At 44.0% G+C, this 17,593-nt stretch overlaps 1 protein-coding gene across 1 annotated transcript in view; it reads left to right on the top strand.

Annotated features, from left to right (window-relative positions):
• Window positions 1–16,988, top strand: part of LOC118088718 (ras-related and estrogen-regulated growth inhibitor-like) — a 28,746-nt gene extending 11,758 nt beyond the window's left edge. The window contains exons 2-4 of the mRNA XM_035122702.2: window positions 5,217–5,273; window positions 7,995–8,068; window positions 9,813–16,988. Of these exons, the coding sequence (XP_034978593.1) occupies window positions 5,217–5,273; window positions 7,995–8,068; window positions 9,813–10,298 (617 nt within the window). The 3' untranslated portion in view covers window positions 10,299–16,988. The remainder of the gene's footprint in view (window positions 1–5,216; window positions 5,274–7,994; window positions 8,069–9,812) is intronic.
• Window positions 16,989–17,593: the final 605 nt, after the last annotated feature.

Here is a 17,593-nt window from a genome sequence, read left to right as displayed (position 1 = left end):
TGTGGAAGGACGTGTGGATCCAGAATTGGCCTCCACAGTCACTTACGAACCCATTGTTAAAATCGTGCTTATTGAATACAACCTTACTCGGCTACGAGTGATCGCAAAAGAAGAAGATGTTCATGTGTGCAAAGTCTACCAAGTGCTCTGTAGCGTCTTGATCCAAATCTGCCGCTCCTCCCATTCTGTCGCTGAGGCACCTCCCTCACCTGAGCCGGCCCTGATATTATATATTTGTTTTACCATGTATTTTTGTATATATTAGAAATTAAATGTTTAGAAATTGAAAAATCCAGTGTTTTAAGTCAGCACTGTCCCATTTCGGTCAGTGCCCACTGTGCCACATCACTCTGTTTAAAATGGCAGCTCGTAGACTCAGCTGCCTGATGATGATTGGACTGCTGCCACTGGCTACTAGAGCCCAGCCTTATAGGTGAAGGCTTATTAGAGGGCCAAGATCTCCTAAACCCAAAGTCCTGAAGGGAAAGCTACTGCAGGTATTCCTGAGCAAGGCAAGATGTTTGTTCCTGCCCATTAGCTCCCCATACCTGTAGTTGCTTCATAGATGAATGGAATCACGAATACAGATTTATGTCTCATTCTTAATAAGAAATCTTGCTTAAGCCATCCTGCTTAAACCAACACCCATTAATGCTTTTTTAAAAAAACAAACCAACCCAGTGATATGTGTGAATTGGTAATGGTGATGTATGCCCCTTGCTGCCCTGATTTTCAATGTATCTTTTCACATGATGTGTTAGCACCAATTTCTCTGGTAATGAATTCGTGACTGCACATTTCTTATCTGTGGAGAGGATCGTGTCAAATATTGAGCTATATATGCAGATGTATGACATGGTGTTCTGGATGGAAGAAAGATTAATCTGGTGATGAGTCACTTCCTTCCTGCCAGTTTTATATTTACTTTTAAAAACAACAACAAAATTATACTGCCTGACTTCCCTTTTGGATTTTAGGGTGCTGTAGAACCCAGTAATAATAACAAATGCAGTAATAAAAGAATAAATAAAACCCATTACATTATGCATTCTTGGGTTCACAAAAATAACCTTTGGCAACTTTTGTAAGGAATTGTTCCTGATGTTGCTCTGTGCTACCTAGAAAGGACAGCAAATTGACATGTCCTGACATTTCCTGAGGCTGTTGTGTTCCTTTTTCTTTTCTTTTTGTGGAGAAAATGTCAATATGCTGAGCCCATCCAGTACATACCCTTAATATCTCTACCAGTGGTAGTCTGTGGTATTGTGACAAATTGTGTCCTGCTCATCCACCCTAGGTAAGATGTGTGGTATCCAAGGCCAGCTGGGTTATTTTGGTACTTGAGGCAGAAAGTCCCACGAGCACCTCTCCACCTCCCTGGCAGCACAGATATGACGAATAACAAGAATAATAGCCAATAATTTGTTAACAATTTTCTGCCCTTCCATGACACTCAAAGTCACCATCCTGGGGCAGCTGCTACCCTCTACCTAAAGGCAGGGCCAGCTGTATGAGGAGAGTGTAATAACCACCACCACCTTTCTTTTGATGTGCTTTTGGACATTTGGGATAAAACCAGTGATATTTCTACCTCTTACAACCTGCAGAAAAGTTTTGAAATTGAACAAGACATGAGCCCTAAAAACATTAAGAATAGTCCTGCTGAATTAGCCCAGTGGCCCGTCTAATTCACCATCTGGTTTTCATAGTGGCCAACCTAATGCTAATGGGATGCCCCAAAGCACAATCTGAGCACAATGGCACTCTCCCTTCTTGTGCCTCTGACACTTGACATCCTGGCTTTAAAAATTTGTCTAAACTCATTTTAAAGCTATCCAAGGTGGTGGCTATTGCTACATCTTGTGGGGTTTTTGTTTGTTTGTTTGTTTAAAAACGTATTTAATTAGTGAAACATCTTTATACCACTTTTTCAAAGACCCCAAAGTGGTTTACAAAAAAAATCCTCTGAAAGACAAAGGCATTAATAACAATGTTAAAACATATAATAAACATGTATGGTCTTTTCAGATGCACTGTATAACATTCCTGGCTCCCTAAACCATGGTTTTGTAAGCCAGGAACAGCTGTCTGGTCTGTACACTCCTCCTTTGCATCCTGACCTCCTCCACTGACTTGGATGCTGTGATCCTAGTCTCGTCATGTCTTAAATTGGGGGGGGGGCGGGCTGTGTTTTAATATTGACTTACTAACAAGGATCCAAAACCACAGTTTTATCCTGGAAGATAATTATGAGGAGTGGGGGAAATCATGCAGCCCCAGCGCTTTTTCCTGGCTTAATGAACAAGGGTTTATTGAGCAGGAAACGTTGCACCTAAACTGGCCAAAAAACTTGACAAAACAAGAAGTCTTACAATCTTTCCAAAAGGACAGCAATGCAAGAAGTTGCATAACCTCTGTGGGACACAGGATGCAAAGCTTTGGGACTGCTGCTGGAAAAGCTCCATCCCAAGCTATTACTGTCCAAACCTGGTGTGAATGAAGCATATTGTATGCCATCTAAGTAGACCTCTGCTTGCAACTGGTCTTGTGTGTGTATAGATGGTCCTTAAAATATGATGGCGTGCAAGATCTTAACATGCTTTTGGGTCCTATTTGCATTTTCTCAATTGAATTTCCAGGCTCTGTTGTCCTTGGCTCAGAAACAAACACCATTCAGCTACCGTAGCTCTTTCATTAAGGGAACCTTATTTCTAAAGTTACTCCCTAAATGATGGGGACCCATAGAGTTTGTGCTTAGTCTGGGCCATAACCACATCTCCCTTTCACAAACAGGAGCCCACCCATCTCTTTTTCTGCCTCTCTCAGCCTCTGCCAAAACCACCTACATTCTTTAACCTCCCAACCCTGTGTGTTATCTTTGTCTGCAACTCTTCCTTCTGGCTGGCTGGCTGTTCTGTACAGAGTTCTCTGAATGTGTACTTGGAAGGATAACCGGTGCTTGGATAATCCAGTCCTTTGTGTTCTCTCTGGCTGTAAGTGATAGTTTGGTCTGTGGTGTGTGTTTACTTTTTTTCTTACCCCTAAACTTACGTAGAAGAACGAACTATATGGAATATGAAAGGACTCCTGATTACTAAAGCTGCCCACACAAGGCAAATTATGTGCAAATTATGGTGTCCTTCCCCCCCCCTTCCTTAAAAAAAGAGTGTATGGAAACTGTTATTCTGGTGGGTACAGTGCTTATTTCCTTTGTAAGCATCTTTTACTTACATTTTATACTTTGACTTATATTTTATAGCTTTTAATCTCTTATATGCTTTGAGATAAGACAATAGCAGAAAGACTAGAGAGCTACAATGTTTTAAGGACCCTATTGGGCCAAATTACTGCTTCAGCAGATGCCTTTTGCACCAAATTTATCCAGCACATAAGGGATTTGAAATTTAGGGGCAAGCCAGGTATCCCAGATGAAAGGTTTTCCATTACCCTGGTGTACAAGTTGATCCCACATCACACTCTTTTTAGACAGACCAGAGAGTGGGTGCACGTGAGAGAATAAAAATTATCTCCTAATGGTTTTATTTTTGCTCCCTCTGCCTACCCAGCTATAATAATGGAAAGAAGACCTTAAGTTTTCGTGACTCTTCTATTGTGTAGTAGGAAACAAGGCAAACTCCCTCAGGGACGAGCAAAGGGTCACACCAAAATATCTCCTTCTGTTCTCCCCAGAGTGATGGGTACAGATTCCCAGGCATAAAGGCTGTGGTGTGTGTGAGTGACGAGTGTGGCATGTTTGCTGTCAAAGGCATCTGGTTAGCTTGCAGAGCGGGGAAGAGAAGGGCTGCAGGCTACGTGCAGTCAAGAGGGTTTCCTGCACTGACAACTTTGCCTTGTCCATTCTCGCCCTCATTCGAAATACTCTTCCCACCCTCATTTTGAGAGGGTATGCCATACCTTCACTGCAGGCTTCGACTTGTACCCCCTTCCCCACCCTGATGTTATTTGACTCAGCTTGGTGTTTTGCTGCTTCTGAGGCCGCACTTCCATATTTTAATTTTAGGTGTTGGGTGGGTTACAGAGAAGGCTTTTGCTAGCTTTTTGAGAAGAGGTTTGGCTCATTCTTGCATATTATTGTCTCTGTGTAATCTATATATATATATACATATACATATATATAGAGAGAGAGAGAGAGAGAGAATGATGGCTACTTCCCTTCATGTGCTTTAAGAAACACCAGTTGGCAGGTCCAATGTCAGAATTAACCTCTACACGCCGTTCCTGGAAGAGCTCCAGATTAAAGGTTGTGGGAGCTCTGGATTGAACTGTGCAGTGAGCCTCCACATGGCTCCCCTGGTAGCATTCACACATTCCTTTCTGCCTACCACATTCCACCTTTGACTGTTCCTACGTTTTGGAGAATGAGCCACCATTGTGCTTCTTGTGCTTAGCAATATTCCAAGCTGCTCAAAAGACAGTTTGGAGTCCAGGAAATCTGGCACTTACAGGTCTTTTGCTGCCTTTTCTATCCACCACCTTGCTGCCTCTACCTGTTTACTTCCGAAGTAAATGCTCATTGAAATGCTCGTTGTGACACTATGTGTGTATTGGAGTTGTATAAGCTCACAGGACTTTGTTCAAAAGTAAATTCCACTTCACTTTTCATGTGAGAAGCTTCTAAGAAAGTACATCTCTCTCTCTCTCTCTCTCTCTCTCTCTCTCTCTCTCTCTCTCTCTCTCTCTGTGTGTGTGTGTGTGTGTGTGTGTTTGTGAGAGAGAGAGAGAGAGAGAGAGAGAGAGAGAAAGAGAGAAAGAGAGAGAGAGATAGCTGTCAAGTTCTCCCTTTTTTTAAGGGAAATTCCCTTATGCCAAATAGGATTCCACGCAAGAAAAGGGAAAAGTTGACAGCTATGGAGAGAGAGAGGGTGCATTTGTTTATTCCAGTCCATCACCTGGAAGTGCACCCCTTTCATTCTCTTCATTTATTGTCCCCAAAACCTCCTGCCAACAGTTATATGTCTTGTCCTTAAGACCCACCCACTGATCGTGTCATGTGTGCTTTGATATTCTCTAGGTGAGGCTTTCCCAACTTGGTGCCCTCCACATATCATCCCTGACAATGAATCATTCTGGCTGAGGCAGATGATAGTCCAAAACATTTGGAGGTCATCAGGTTGGGGGAGGCTGCTGCAGACTATTGTTATTTCTGTAGTGGTTTATTCCATTAATCATGTTTCCTTTTCCTTTTTCCAACGAAGCTTTGACAGTGAGATTCATCACTAAGCGATTTATTGGTGATTATGACCCTACTCTAGGTAAGTCTTGGTTCTGGCTTATGTCTCTTGTACTGATTCAGAGTGTTGGTAGATGGTATTATTATTATTATTATTATTATTATTATTATTATTATTTTGGAGAGTTGGCTCCAGCACCAAGAGCAATTGCCATTTAACTCTCAAATACAAACTGTTTGGAGGAAGTGGTGAAGGTGATAGTTTAATGATAGTGAACATGCTTTGCATCCAACAGGTCCCAGGTCCAATCTCCAGGTATGGTTGGGAAAGACTTTTGTCTGAGAACCTGAAAATTTTGTGCCAGTCAGTGTTAGATAATACTGAGCTAGATGGTCTGGCTCATTATAAGGCAGCAGCCTATATTCTTATGATGGAATTGGGCAGGCTAACTAGTGCTACTACTTTCATACAGCAACAATGGATTCTGTACTTGGTGAAAATAATGTCAAATAATTGGACAAGATGCTATGGTGGTGAGCTGAAAGTTTAGTGCAAAGAGAACCTAGCACTTTGCTCATTTCTCCATTGCCATCTTGCTCCATTTACCAAGCAATTACGTTCTAGAAAATGCCTTGATATTGGATAATCAAGCTGGATCTCCACTGGGCTGAGTTTCTGTTCTTTGAATATAATAATAGAGCAATGCACCCTCTGAAAATCCTTTCATAGTTCCCCAGAAAGCCTACTTTGCCTCCAATTCACTAGTCATTTTGAAAATTTAGGTCATTATGTACAGTACATGTTGTCATTTAGCCTAGAGAGACTGACAGTCTCCTATCTGCATGGGATCCCACACCCACCACACCCCAATTGTCAATTTGGGAGCAACTCATGGAAAATTAGACTAATACTTGTTCAGTCCCACATTTCTTCATTTTTGTTTTCTTTGATGGTGGAGGTATTCTGCACAAAAGCAAGAACTATCCCTCCCCCAACCTCCACTCTTCAGATCAGGTACCTAAATAACATGCATGTGCACTGAAATACTGCATTTTAACAAGGCAAAGAAGCCTGCCTTGGACAGAACAGGAAGCTGATAACTCTGAAAAGAGATGGAGTGATTTGTGAAGTGTTGGGCTTGAAGAACTATCTGGAACTAGTTTGGGATACTGGAGCCCTCAGTAAGGCTTCCTGCTGTTGTTGTAATAGCATCATAAACACCTCCATTTGGAGTTACATATTTAGAGATTATGCTGTTAGTCCATCTGGCCTTTTGAGGATGGTGTGGGAGTAACATCGTGTGGGTTGCAGCTTCCTGAATGGTTACTAAAAAGGTCTGTTGATGTTTTCTTCTTCTCCAGAGTTTCCCCCCCCTCACAGCTGAAAAGCAACTTTGCCATGTCTGTCTTGTCTTCTCAGCATTTTTTTAATTCTTGGGCTGGGCTGAAATCCTATGCACATTCTTCTTCTTTTTAGGAAATAAGCCCTTATTGAACACAGTGGGGATTACTTCCAAGAAACATACATAGGATTGCATTGCATGTCACAGAATTCACTGTGCACAAAATAGAGTAATTTGGCTGCTCTGTACAGTTCAGAGAAGGCTGTGGGTGAGGAGGGTAAGCAGAGGGGGAGAGAAAATCACTTTTATTCTTTACCTTTTGACAGAGAGGCATAATTACCTGCCTTTCAGTGTATTATTCTCCTCACAATGTGACTAGACAATATATGGCACGTCCCCGCCCTTTAATCCACAGTGCATATGGACAGGCTCCTTTATCAACACCTAGATCTTGAGCAGGAGAAGAATGGCCCTCGAGGCCAAGATGCCTTAATAAGGCTTGCGGGAGCCTGGACATTTCATAGTTAGAGGGCATGTGAGGTTTCAAGGCGAGAACAAGGTGTTTGGGAAGAAATATGTTGCTGTGCACAGCTGGCATTCAGGGCATCTTTTGTTCAATAGGTGGCCTTTTCTGCCTTCCTTGGGCTGAGTTTTGCCAGAACAACTGGTGCGCTTTCATTTTAAGTCACTGGCAAAGTTCCCTTTACCTACATGGTCCTTCCCCCACCCCACCAAGACTAGTCCCAGAATTTCTCCATTTTGAAGCTTTCGCTCAAGCTGCAAACAGGAGGCTGGGCAGCATATTGCGCTCGTAATGAACTTGTCAGCGATGATGGACTATATTTCTATCCACAGTCACAGTGTGGCCAGCTGCCATTGCGGGTAACAGCCTGCATACTACAAACCTCTCTGTCCATTTGCACACCCACCCACACCCCAATCTACTTTTCATCTCTCCTTCTATATCTCACACTTCTCTGAGAGCCCTTGTATCTGAGGTGAGGCAGGGGGCATTTGGGAAGGGGCTTTTCTGTTTGGCAGCCCACTTGTGGAGCTGTCTCCTTTGGAAGGCTCAGCTGATGCCCATCAAAATCCTTTAAAAATAAATAAATTATTGGGTTTGAAGAGTTTTGCTGTCTGACTTTACCTGTTCAATAGCAGGCTATGGTGTTTTCTTGAGTTTTATAATTTGATTGTAAACTGCACTGGAAGTTCTCGAATAGAAAGGTGGTATATACAAATTAATGATGAGCTTAATAAAAAAAATACAGGTGCATAAGATTTCTCGGCAGCGCAATACATGTAGGGGGATTTTCATACTGGGCTGTGTACTTGCTTGTGAGCAGAACCAGGACGGCAGACAAAGGAAGAGAGCACTCTCCACTCAGCATACTTCTAGTTTTTATTTTTAATTCTGCTCTGTGCCAAGGGATTTCTCATACATGTTTTATGTTCCACAGAGATGATTTATAGGCACACAGCTGTCATCGATGGAGAGATGGTGCATTTTGAAATTCTTGATACAGCAGGACAGGTAAGGTTCTGGTCACTACATCTCAAAACAAGGGGACTGGGAAGGGGCCAGAAAAAAGCCACCAAAATTTCCCAGAGGGCTTGGGCTATAAAATTTGGGGCCATAAAATTTGAGGCTGTTTATCTTGGAGAGAGGAAAGGCAAGTAAACGAGGAACGTGATAGAGATGCATATAATTATGGCTGATGTGGACAAAGTCTGTAGAGGCCTTTGTCTCTCTATTTCTGATAATATCAGAACCTGGGGCCATCCAGAAAAGAGGAATGGTGAGAGATTCAGGACAAACAAAAGGAAGCACTTCTTTACCCAGTGCAGAGATAACTTAAGGAATTCATAGGCACAATATGTTTTGACAGCCACCAACCTAGATGCCTTTAAAGGGGATTAGACAAATTCACAGAGAATGAGACTTAACAATGGCTGTTATTCATGGCTATATTCTGCCTCTGAATACAGTACAGTGGTAGCTTGGGTTAAGAACTTAATTCGTTCTGCAGGTCCATTCTTAACCTGAAACTGTTTTTAACCTGAGGTACCACTTTCGCTAATGGGACCTCCCGCTGCTGCCGCCGCACCACCAGTATGCGATTTCTGTTCTCATCCTGAAGTAAAGTTCTTAACCCGAGGTAGGGCCTACTATTTCTGGGTTAGCAGAGTCTGTAACCTGAAGCCTCTGTAACCCAAGGTACCACTGTAATGTCTGTTTCCAAGTAAGTTACTTTTAGACACAACTGTACTGCTCTTCCTTCAAAAGCATTGCACATTTGAATTAAATCTAACTTGTCCCATTTTAAAGACAGAGACAGGATGTAGCATGGATTGTTAGGGAAGGATGGTAGCTCAGTTACAGACAGGGCCGGCTCTAGGTAGACCCCCGGTGGCGCAGGGCACCATGGCGCCGGCCCGCCCGGTCCGCCAGTTTGACAACCGCGCTGCACCCGCCCACCGCGCTGGAAAACGGGGCGGGGGGGCGCTGGAGGGATCCGTTGCTCCACGGCACCAGGGGCGCTTAAGACGGCCCTGGTTACAGAGCATCTGCTTTGCATGTAAGAGGAGGTATTGGCAAGCACAGGGGAACTCTGAGGCTTGCAGAAGCACAACAAACTTTAGGGAAAAACACCAAACAGCCCATGATGGCTGAGGATGCCCATTGGGTGTAGAAAGGTGATTGGTTGTTGTTGGGGCTGTGGAATGGAGTAGCTGGAGACTTGAAAAGAAGTTCTTCACATTACAGTGGTACCTCGGGTTACAGATGTTTCAGGTTACAGACGCTTCAGGTCACAGACTCAGCTAACCCAGAAATAGTACCTCGGATTAAGAACTTTACTTCAGGATGAGAACAGAAATCGTGCAGCGGCAGTGGGAGGCCCCATTAGCTAAAGTGCTACCTCAGGTTAAGAACAGTTTCAGGTTAAGAATGGACCTCCAGAATGAATTGAGTTCTTAACCTGAGGTACCCCTGTACAGCCTTTTGTTGCAGGTCCCATTTGTGAGTTTATAATTTCATTTTCTCTCTGTCTTCATTGGCCAAAGTAGATGAATTGTGGCTGGCCAAATCTGGATGACCACCGAACAACTGTCAAGTGGGCTGGTTGGGTGGGGGAAATGATGCAATCTGCAGAGGAGAACCAGTGAACGGAAAGGGGGTACATAACCACCATTGGTCATTGTGTACAGATGTTGTGAGCTCTTTGCAAAGAAGGTGCCATGCTCATGCAGATTTGTGGTTGGTCTCTCTGTCCTAGGAGGAGGACTCTCTACAAATTGAAGAGAAGATAAAGTGGGGAGATGGCTTTGCTGTGGTTTACTCTGTCACCGACAGGTGCAGCTTTGACGAAGTCATGAGGCTCTGCTTCCTCATCAACCACATCCATTCCAGCCCAAAGCGGAGCAGTGCGAGTGGAGAGCCGCCCGTTGTGATTGTCGGGAACAAGAAGGACCTGCAGTTTGATCGTATGGTGTCCTCTGAGGATGGGGAGAACCTCTCCAAGGCCCTGAAGCATCCTTTCTACGAGATCTCTACCAGGGACAGCTATGAGGAGACGGTGGTGGTTTTCAACACTTTATACAATGAGCTGATGAAGCAAGGTCATTTTTCCCCAGGGCCTTTCAAGAGGCGAGCAGTGTCTAAACTAATGGAAAAGATCCCAAAGATTCACGCCAACTCAACTCTGGCCTCGGGTAGCAGGAGTCTGAGCTTCAATTCCTTCAGGGACTACATCCCGGAATGAACTTCTGCACAGGCCATTGTGAAATGATGGGCAATTTACGCAGGGACCAGCTGGAGTTGGCAAGGGAGAGTGTGCAGACCTGGTGAAATGGCAAGTCCAGAGACCTGTGCATTGCTAGGAAAGGTGTTGTTTTCCCCTAACTACCTTTAAAGGAAGGAAGGCACCGGGTGACCCTAGACCAGCTTTGTGGTACAGCAGTACATAAGACCAACTCGCCTTGGTCAGACCAAAGGTCCGCCTAGTCCAGTATCCTGCTCTGAACAGGAGCCAGACAGATGCTTCTGGAAGCTCACTAGCAGGATATGAAGGCAATAATCTGCCCCCTCCCCCGTTTCCAGCCCTGGCAATTGGTATACAGAAGTATACTATCTCGATAGCTGGAAGTTCCATTTAGCCATTATGACCAATAGCCATTGATAGACCTACCCCCTGTGAATTTGTCACCTCCTTTTTTAAAGCCTTCTTTACTGGTTGCCATCACCACATCTTGTAGCAGCAAGGCTAAGGCTAAGGCTGTTAAGGCAGCAAGGCTAAGGCTAAGGCTGTTAAGGCAGCTAAGGCTGTTGTGCCGCCTTTTCTTCTTGTAGAGATTAGTCTTCTAAATCCTGGGTGGAAGGGCAACTGAGAACGTTCCTTTGGTTGCATGGTCTGATTATTATTCTTTTTGGGCACCCAAGAAAGCAAGTAATGCCCTTACCAAGACTGGACTCTTGATGTGGAGCTCTGCACCAGCGCAGTCTTGTTGAGTTAGTCTTGTTGGAAGGAGGGGTGGTGGGATCTACAACAAGTTTTACAAAAGGCTGATTAAGATGTGTTCTCATCTTCCCGGTTCTTGCTAGTACGTTATTGCTCCCTCCTGTCCATCAGCATAATGGTTTAGGCATCTGACCTTTTCCGTAATGGACCAAGGCCAGTGGCCCCGCCAGTTTTCACCAGTCAGGATCAATAGAAGAACATGTTGGAAGTGGCTGATTAAAGATCTGATTAGTAGGGAGTTCTTGAGCAGCAGTGCCATGTGACTTCATGGCAGGAAGCACTGAGGTCAGAGAATAGGGAAGTTCATGGAATCGTGGTGCTTCAGGCTGCAAAACAGTGCACACTTTTCTAGAAGTGAGGCCCACTGAGGACTGTGGGACTTACTTTTGAGTAAACGTGCATAGGATTACACTGTTAGTGACCAGAAGCCCATCAAGTGTGCCATAAGACAGCTTCCACCACCAATCTTCCTGTGTAGTTAGTACCATCAGTATTCAGATAACTGACTTTTTATTGGTGTGTCCTAGCAGGGAGCACTTTCAAGTCTCTCCTCATTCCCGGCAGATTTTTTTCCCTTGAAGTAGGAACGTAAGATGCTACTTTAGAGCAATGGTCGAACCAGCCAAGTACTATTTGTCTTAACTGGCAGCCAACTCTTCAGTATCTCAGCTTTCTCCATTGTGTTCATTTCCTGCTCTTTATTTAACTGGAGAAACCAGGGATCGAACCTGGAACCTTCTGCTTGCAAAGCATATGTTGTATCATTGAGCTATGACCCTGACCCAATTTAGTTATTTCTTCCTCTTTTAAGACTGCATCCATTGTCATGCTAATATACTTGCTGTACTGGAAGGAAAGATGACCAACTTGTTCCACAAAGGCTTCTGTTCTACCGTTCAACACTGGAAAATAGTGGGCAACTCAAAGAAGCGCTGTGCATTGCGAACCTAGATATTTTAGATGCAGCTCGAGGGGTTCTCCATATATCTGAAAGTAATAAACATATCTGCCTGTTCTTGATCAAAACCCCAGGGCCATCTTTTGCTTATTTCTGACAACAATAGGAACTGCCTTCACCCAACAAGTCTGGGAACATAGCTCCCTCTTGAAACCCATTTGACTCTCAGATCCAAACTAAGCATTTTTAAAATCAGCTTGTGTGGCTTTATAATTACATTCTGTATTGTAAAATGATATGATACTCTGATGTTGACTAATAGCTGTGTACAAGCAGGAAATGGAATCAGAGTATATGAGGTGGGCGTGGTGAGAGGAGTACAAATACAATGAAGCCAGAACTGAAGCCGCTAGAAGTTGTGGACTACAACTCCCAACAGCCCTATAGCCAGAGCTTGAAAGTTGTAGTCCAGAACATCAGAAGGGCACCAATTGGGCCATCCCTGCCCTAGGCCTTTTGCAGTGGTACAAATATTCCTGTGTTTTATTTCAAAAGTGGACACTGCCACCGTGAATCCACTTAAAATGGAGCAGAACTTCATTTCTATCCAAGGTTACTAAAATAAACACTTTCTTAGATTTGTGGCATTGTCAGCTAAATAGCTGCCACCTGGGTTAGGAGCTTGACTCTCCCTCTCCCTGCAGTTTCTACATCCTAAATCAACACTGTTCCATAGGGTACCCTGCAGTGATCTCAAGAGAATGAGTAAGTGTGAAATAAAAATCTCTTCAAAGCCCCAATCATAAATCCAGGGATATGTTCAAAGCAAAGGCTTAAAATTTTCTCAGGGTGCTTGACTTTTAAAAGGAGCCAGGACTAAAAATTTCCTTTTCCTCTTTTAAGTAGCCTAGCTATTGTTGGATTGACTGCTAAAGTGGTTTGCTTTTACAGTCAAATGCTATTCTGGTTTGTCTCATTGGGTGAGGGGGCGTAATTATACCTATCTCAACTGAAATTTCTAAGAAGCAAATTCTAAATTAGAGTCTATGTCTGTTTCCACAGGTGAAGGCTGTTAGCTGGAAGATTTTTTTATTTGCTAGCCATAGAGAATATTGAAAAAAGATTTTAATTTAAAGGCTGATTGTTTGCATGCGTCTTCAGTAAATTTTCCTGTTGAAGAGGTCAGGAAAGCTCATCTTCATGAGAGCAGCTTTATGTATCTGCAATGTTTTAGACAACTGTATTCCAGCAGCTGGAAAGTGCATAGCATCCTTTCTGATGCCTTCTGTTATTAATGGATTCTGTTCAACCTGTCATGGGAACTGTAAAATGTACTTGCAGTGGTAACTGTATATAGATTGGATTTCCTAGGAAAGGGGGTGATGATTCACATACATTGTTATAAAAATTAAACTCGTCCAGCTCTTTACAGCCACTTACACCACCTTCATCCATGTTTTCAACCTCTCACAGCCACAAAAATCTCACATCCCCACCTTGTCACTGAAAATGGTGGCTACTGTAGTTTTTACAAAATACACAGTATTTCTCATGCTGCAACTTGATTGGCAGTACATAGTTACTTGCCTAGCTGCCCTTTGCGACAGTCAATAAAATTACACACACCCCAAAAAAGCAGTTTATGTGCTTCTTCATCGAACGGAGACTTTAATTTGCCAAAATTAAATTTCACCCCCTAAAATGGCATGTCGTACTAGAACATAAAAAGCCCTTTTCCTTTCCCACTGAGGAATCCATATGTGTGCTTCCTGTTCTGTTAAGCAACTTTCCACCAGCCATGAAGGTACTGCAAGGAATTGCTGCTTGTTTTATATACACGCTCATTCACATAAGAGAACTGAAACAATCCTTAATCCTGCCTAAATGAGTGCCCCCTCCCCCAAAGTACAGACCTTGTACAATTGTTTGTTCCACAGTTTGGGGTTCCTTGGGCAAGATATTTATGGTAGGGGACACACACACACACCATTGTTGCTTCCTGTTCACTTTCCAATAGGGCTGGAGGTTGGCAAGCAAAGGAACTGGATGGGTGAATGAGGAGGAATAGTATTCATTGCCACTTCTGGGAGAGGGCAGTTAGTGAGTGGTAATACCTGCTGCTGTTCCTTGCTTCAATGTCAGTTGCCCAACTGGATGGGTGAGTGAGCAAACTGATAGCAGCGAGGTACAGCCACAGGGGACTTGGGGGAGTCCCTTGTAAGACCCTGGGACCCTCAGCATCTGCCTGAGAATACTGGGCAATGGATGGAAATCTCTCTCAAAATGTAAATGCCATTATTTTTAAATACTTCATAATGTGTTTTACATGTATATACTTTTTTTCTTGTAACTTCCATTGCGTTTGCGTTAAGGGTTTGCTGAGGGTGAAGAAAAACTGCCATCTTCAGCAACTGTTTGTATATGGAGTGGTGGTGATTATTCTGTGAATTAAAAAAATAATAATTCTCAGGTTTGTTTCTTCAAGCCATTTCATTTTAGACGTTCAGATGTAACCAGTGTTCAGTGGCAATTGAGAATTCACATGTAAAGAAAAGGGGAGGAATTCAAGGTTGTGTTAAGGTGATTGTTCAATCGGGAATGCATTTCAGCTTGCCCAATGGAATGATGCCCCCCTCTCCTCCCCCTGTATTTCTCCTGATCCCCACAGAACCAATTTTCGGGGGGGGGGGAGAGGAAGCCCTGTTACTCCAGTGGAAGGCTGTGTCCGTGCATAGATTTCTCTTAGTGGAGAGTCCAATATTTTTCCGTCTCATGCAACTTACCATAGTAGAGATGACGAAGTTAGGCATGTTTTCTTCCAGAGGCAGTCAGCTGTTTTATTTATTTACTTGCAAAACTATCTATAGCACTGACATAAAGTAAGAAAATATGGCAGTGCGCAACGTAAGACCAACAATAAATCTGCATTCATTAAACAAGTATAAAAACAGGTTGCAGCTAGATGAGGAGCCATCCCAGGTCACAACTGATGCACTGAGAAGTGTTGGGGGGTACATCCTGTGCAGCTACCATGTTCTTAAAAGGGGGAAATTCTCTTCAAATTGGTGGTTTGTGTTTGCTCTTTGTGTGGGAGAGGAATGATTCCAAACATCTATGGCAATTCACAGTCACATGCAAGAGCGGGGGGAAGGGGATCAGATGTGGCTAGTGAACAAAAGTTGGTTTCAGCTTCAGTTAAAGACCAGCTTCTGTCACCAACAGTAGGATAACCCCTTTATTACCCCCACTGCTGTGGAACCATGTGATACAACCCCTGCAGCTCCCATTGCTGCCACTGTTTGTCTCTCCAATGGAGGAGGGTGTGAAGCCACATCACAGATGGTTTTCAGCAGTGGTCAACTGTGAGGTCCACACTTGCCTTGAGCTGCCCTGTGAGGATGTTGAAAGGAGACAGATTGCCAGTCCAGCTGCAGAATGGCTCCTTTTAGTCTTCTATCACTTAATCTTTCTGAAATCAGCCTTAGCTTCAAGAGGGATAGAAATTGGATAGCACAAAGTTTTTCCATTGTTGCCCATAGCAGCAGCCCTACATTTATATACATATCTCAGGAAACAATGACATTGCTTTTCAAACTTTTCAAGGACAGGAACATGCTCCTGGGAGTGTGTGTGTGTGTGTGTGTGTGTTCGTGTTCGTGTTCCTCTTCTAGTCTGAAGAAAGGCATCAGGACAGCAAAGCCACAGATTTTACTCCAACCAAAACCTCCCATTCCCACATAATTGTGCTGGATCTCCCCTGGCAGCACTTCTTATGGCCATTCACAGCCCTGATAGATTGACATAGATGATGGGCATTACCATTCAAATACTGTGTGTATGCTGCATCTTGTGATCAATTATGTGTGGTGGGGCTTACCTGCCCCTCCAATATTTTATTAAAGTTGGCACCCCTGCTTCCATGGAAGTTGATCTCCCCCACCTCTACCTACCTATACACAGGCTCGCACGCATGCACATACATACATACATACATACATACATACATACATACATACATACATGAACACCACCACTAATACCACCCTTTTGCCTGGTAGCAGTCCTGTAACTCGGATCTTGTTTGCACATCACAATACAGTGGTACCTCGGTTTAAGTACACAATTGGTTCCGGAAGTCTGTACTTAACCTGAAGCGAACTTTCCCATTGAAAGTAATGGAAATTGGATTAATCCATTCCAGATGGTCCACGGAATACTTAAACTGAAGCATACTTAACCTGGAGCGAACTTTCCCATTGAAAGTAATGGAAAGTGGATTAATCCGTTCCAGACGGGTCTGCGGAGTACTTAAACTGAAAGTACTCAAACTGAAGCGTACTTAAACCGAGGTATAACTGTAATCCACATTTGGGTTTACTGGGATTGTGTTAAATAAAAAAATTCCTTCAGTAGCACCTTAAAGACCAACTAAGTTTTTATTTTGGTATGAGCTTTCGTGTGCATGCACACTTCTTCAGATATTGTGTGAATTTCTTCTCAGAGAGGCACTCACAGCTTGCTTTGCTGCTCTGGGCTTGGTTACAGTTTGTGATCAGTGAGGTAGAGAGAACTCTGAGCCCAGGTTCAGACAACACACTAAGACAAACTTTGGCTTAGCTCTTCATGGTGTAGGAGAAAAAAAGACAGGGATGAGTTAAGCAGCTGTGGGCTCCTCTTCAGGTGCCTGCACATTCCCTGTGTCCTGGAAAGCCATGCCATGGTTTGGCTTACGATGCCTTCCAACCAGGCCTATTTGGAATTGTCACTTTTTGTCTTTCTGTCATTGTCTTTTGTGGCCTCTCTTTTTCAGCTGTATTCTGCATGTGTATATATTTTCAAGTAAAAGGCCTTTTAATCAAAAGCCCACTTCAACCTCCTCCTTCCAAATGTCAGAAGATTATTTGTCCTGTTCTTATAAAGAAGGTATGACTCGAGCAAACTCGTGGTATTCGAAGTGTTAATCTGCATTTGCTAAACAGTCATTTCCTCACAGTGGTGTCACAGGGGCACTGCGCCCCAGGTGCCATGTGTGTGTGTGTGGGGGGGGTGACAAGAAGGCACCCTGTGGGGTGCTCTGCCTGCCACCCCTGGGCGCGGTGGCCATTGCGCCGCTGGAGCCACGTGGAGGATCCTCCACGGCTGCAGCCATGAGCAGAGGATCCTGCCACCGTCCATACGGCGTTCGAGCAGTGCCAGCAGCAAACCGCTACATAGAACGCATGTGCAGTGTTGAACACATGCACTGTACATAGCGACGATGCCATGTGCTGTATATAGCGGTTTGCCACCGGCGGCGGCCGAGCGCCATACGGATGTTGGTGGGATCCCTCCGTCACCGCTACAGCCACAAGCAGAGGATCCTGCCACCATCTGTACGGCGCTCAGGCGACGCCAGCAGCAAACTGCTATGTGCAACGCATGCGCTGTGTCGCACACATGCGCTGTACGTAGCAACACTGCACATGCACCCTATATAGTGACACCATGCATGCGTCATATGTAGTGATGCCACGCATGCGTCATACGTAGTGGTGCAATGTGTGCACAGCCGGTGGTTTGCCCCGCCCTGGGTGTCGGTTAGCCTTCGTTCGCCCCTGTTTCTTCATTCATGCTAATGGCAGATAAGAACAAAGCTATCAGC

This window comes from Zootoca vivipara, chromosome 1, assembly GCF_963506605.1.
Source record: "Zootoca vivipara chromosome 1, rZooViv1.1, whole genome shotgun sequence".
Lineage (NCBI taxonomy): Eukaryota > Metazoa > Chordata > Lepidosauria > Squamata > Lacertidae > Zootoca > Zootoca vivipara.
The sequence above is the reverse complement of the archived record's forward strand: the minus strand, read 5'-3'. Positions and strand labels throughout refer to the sequence as shown.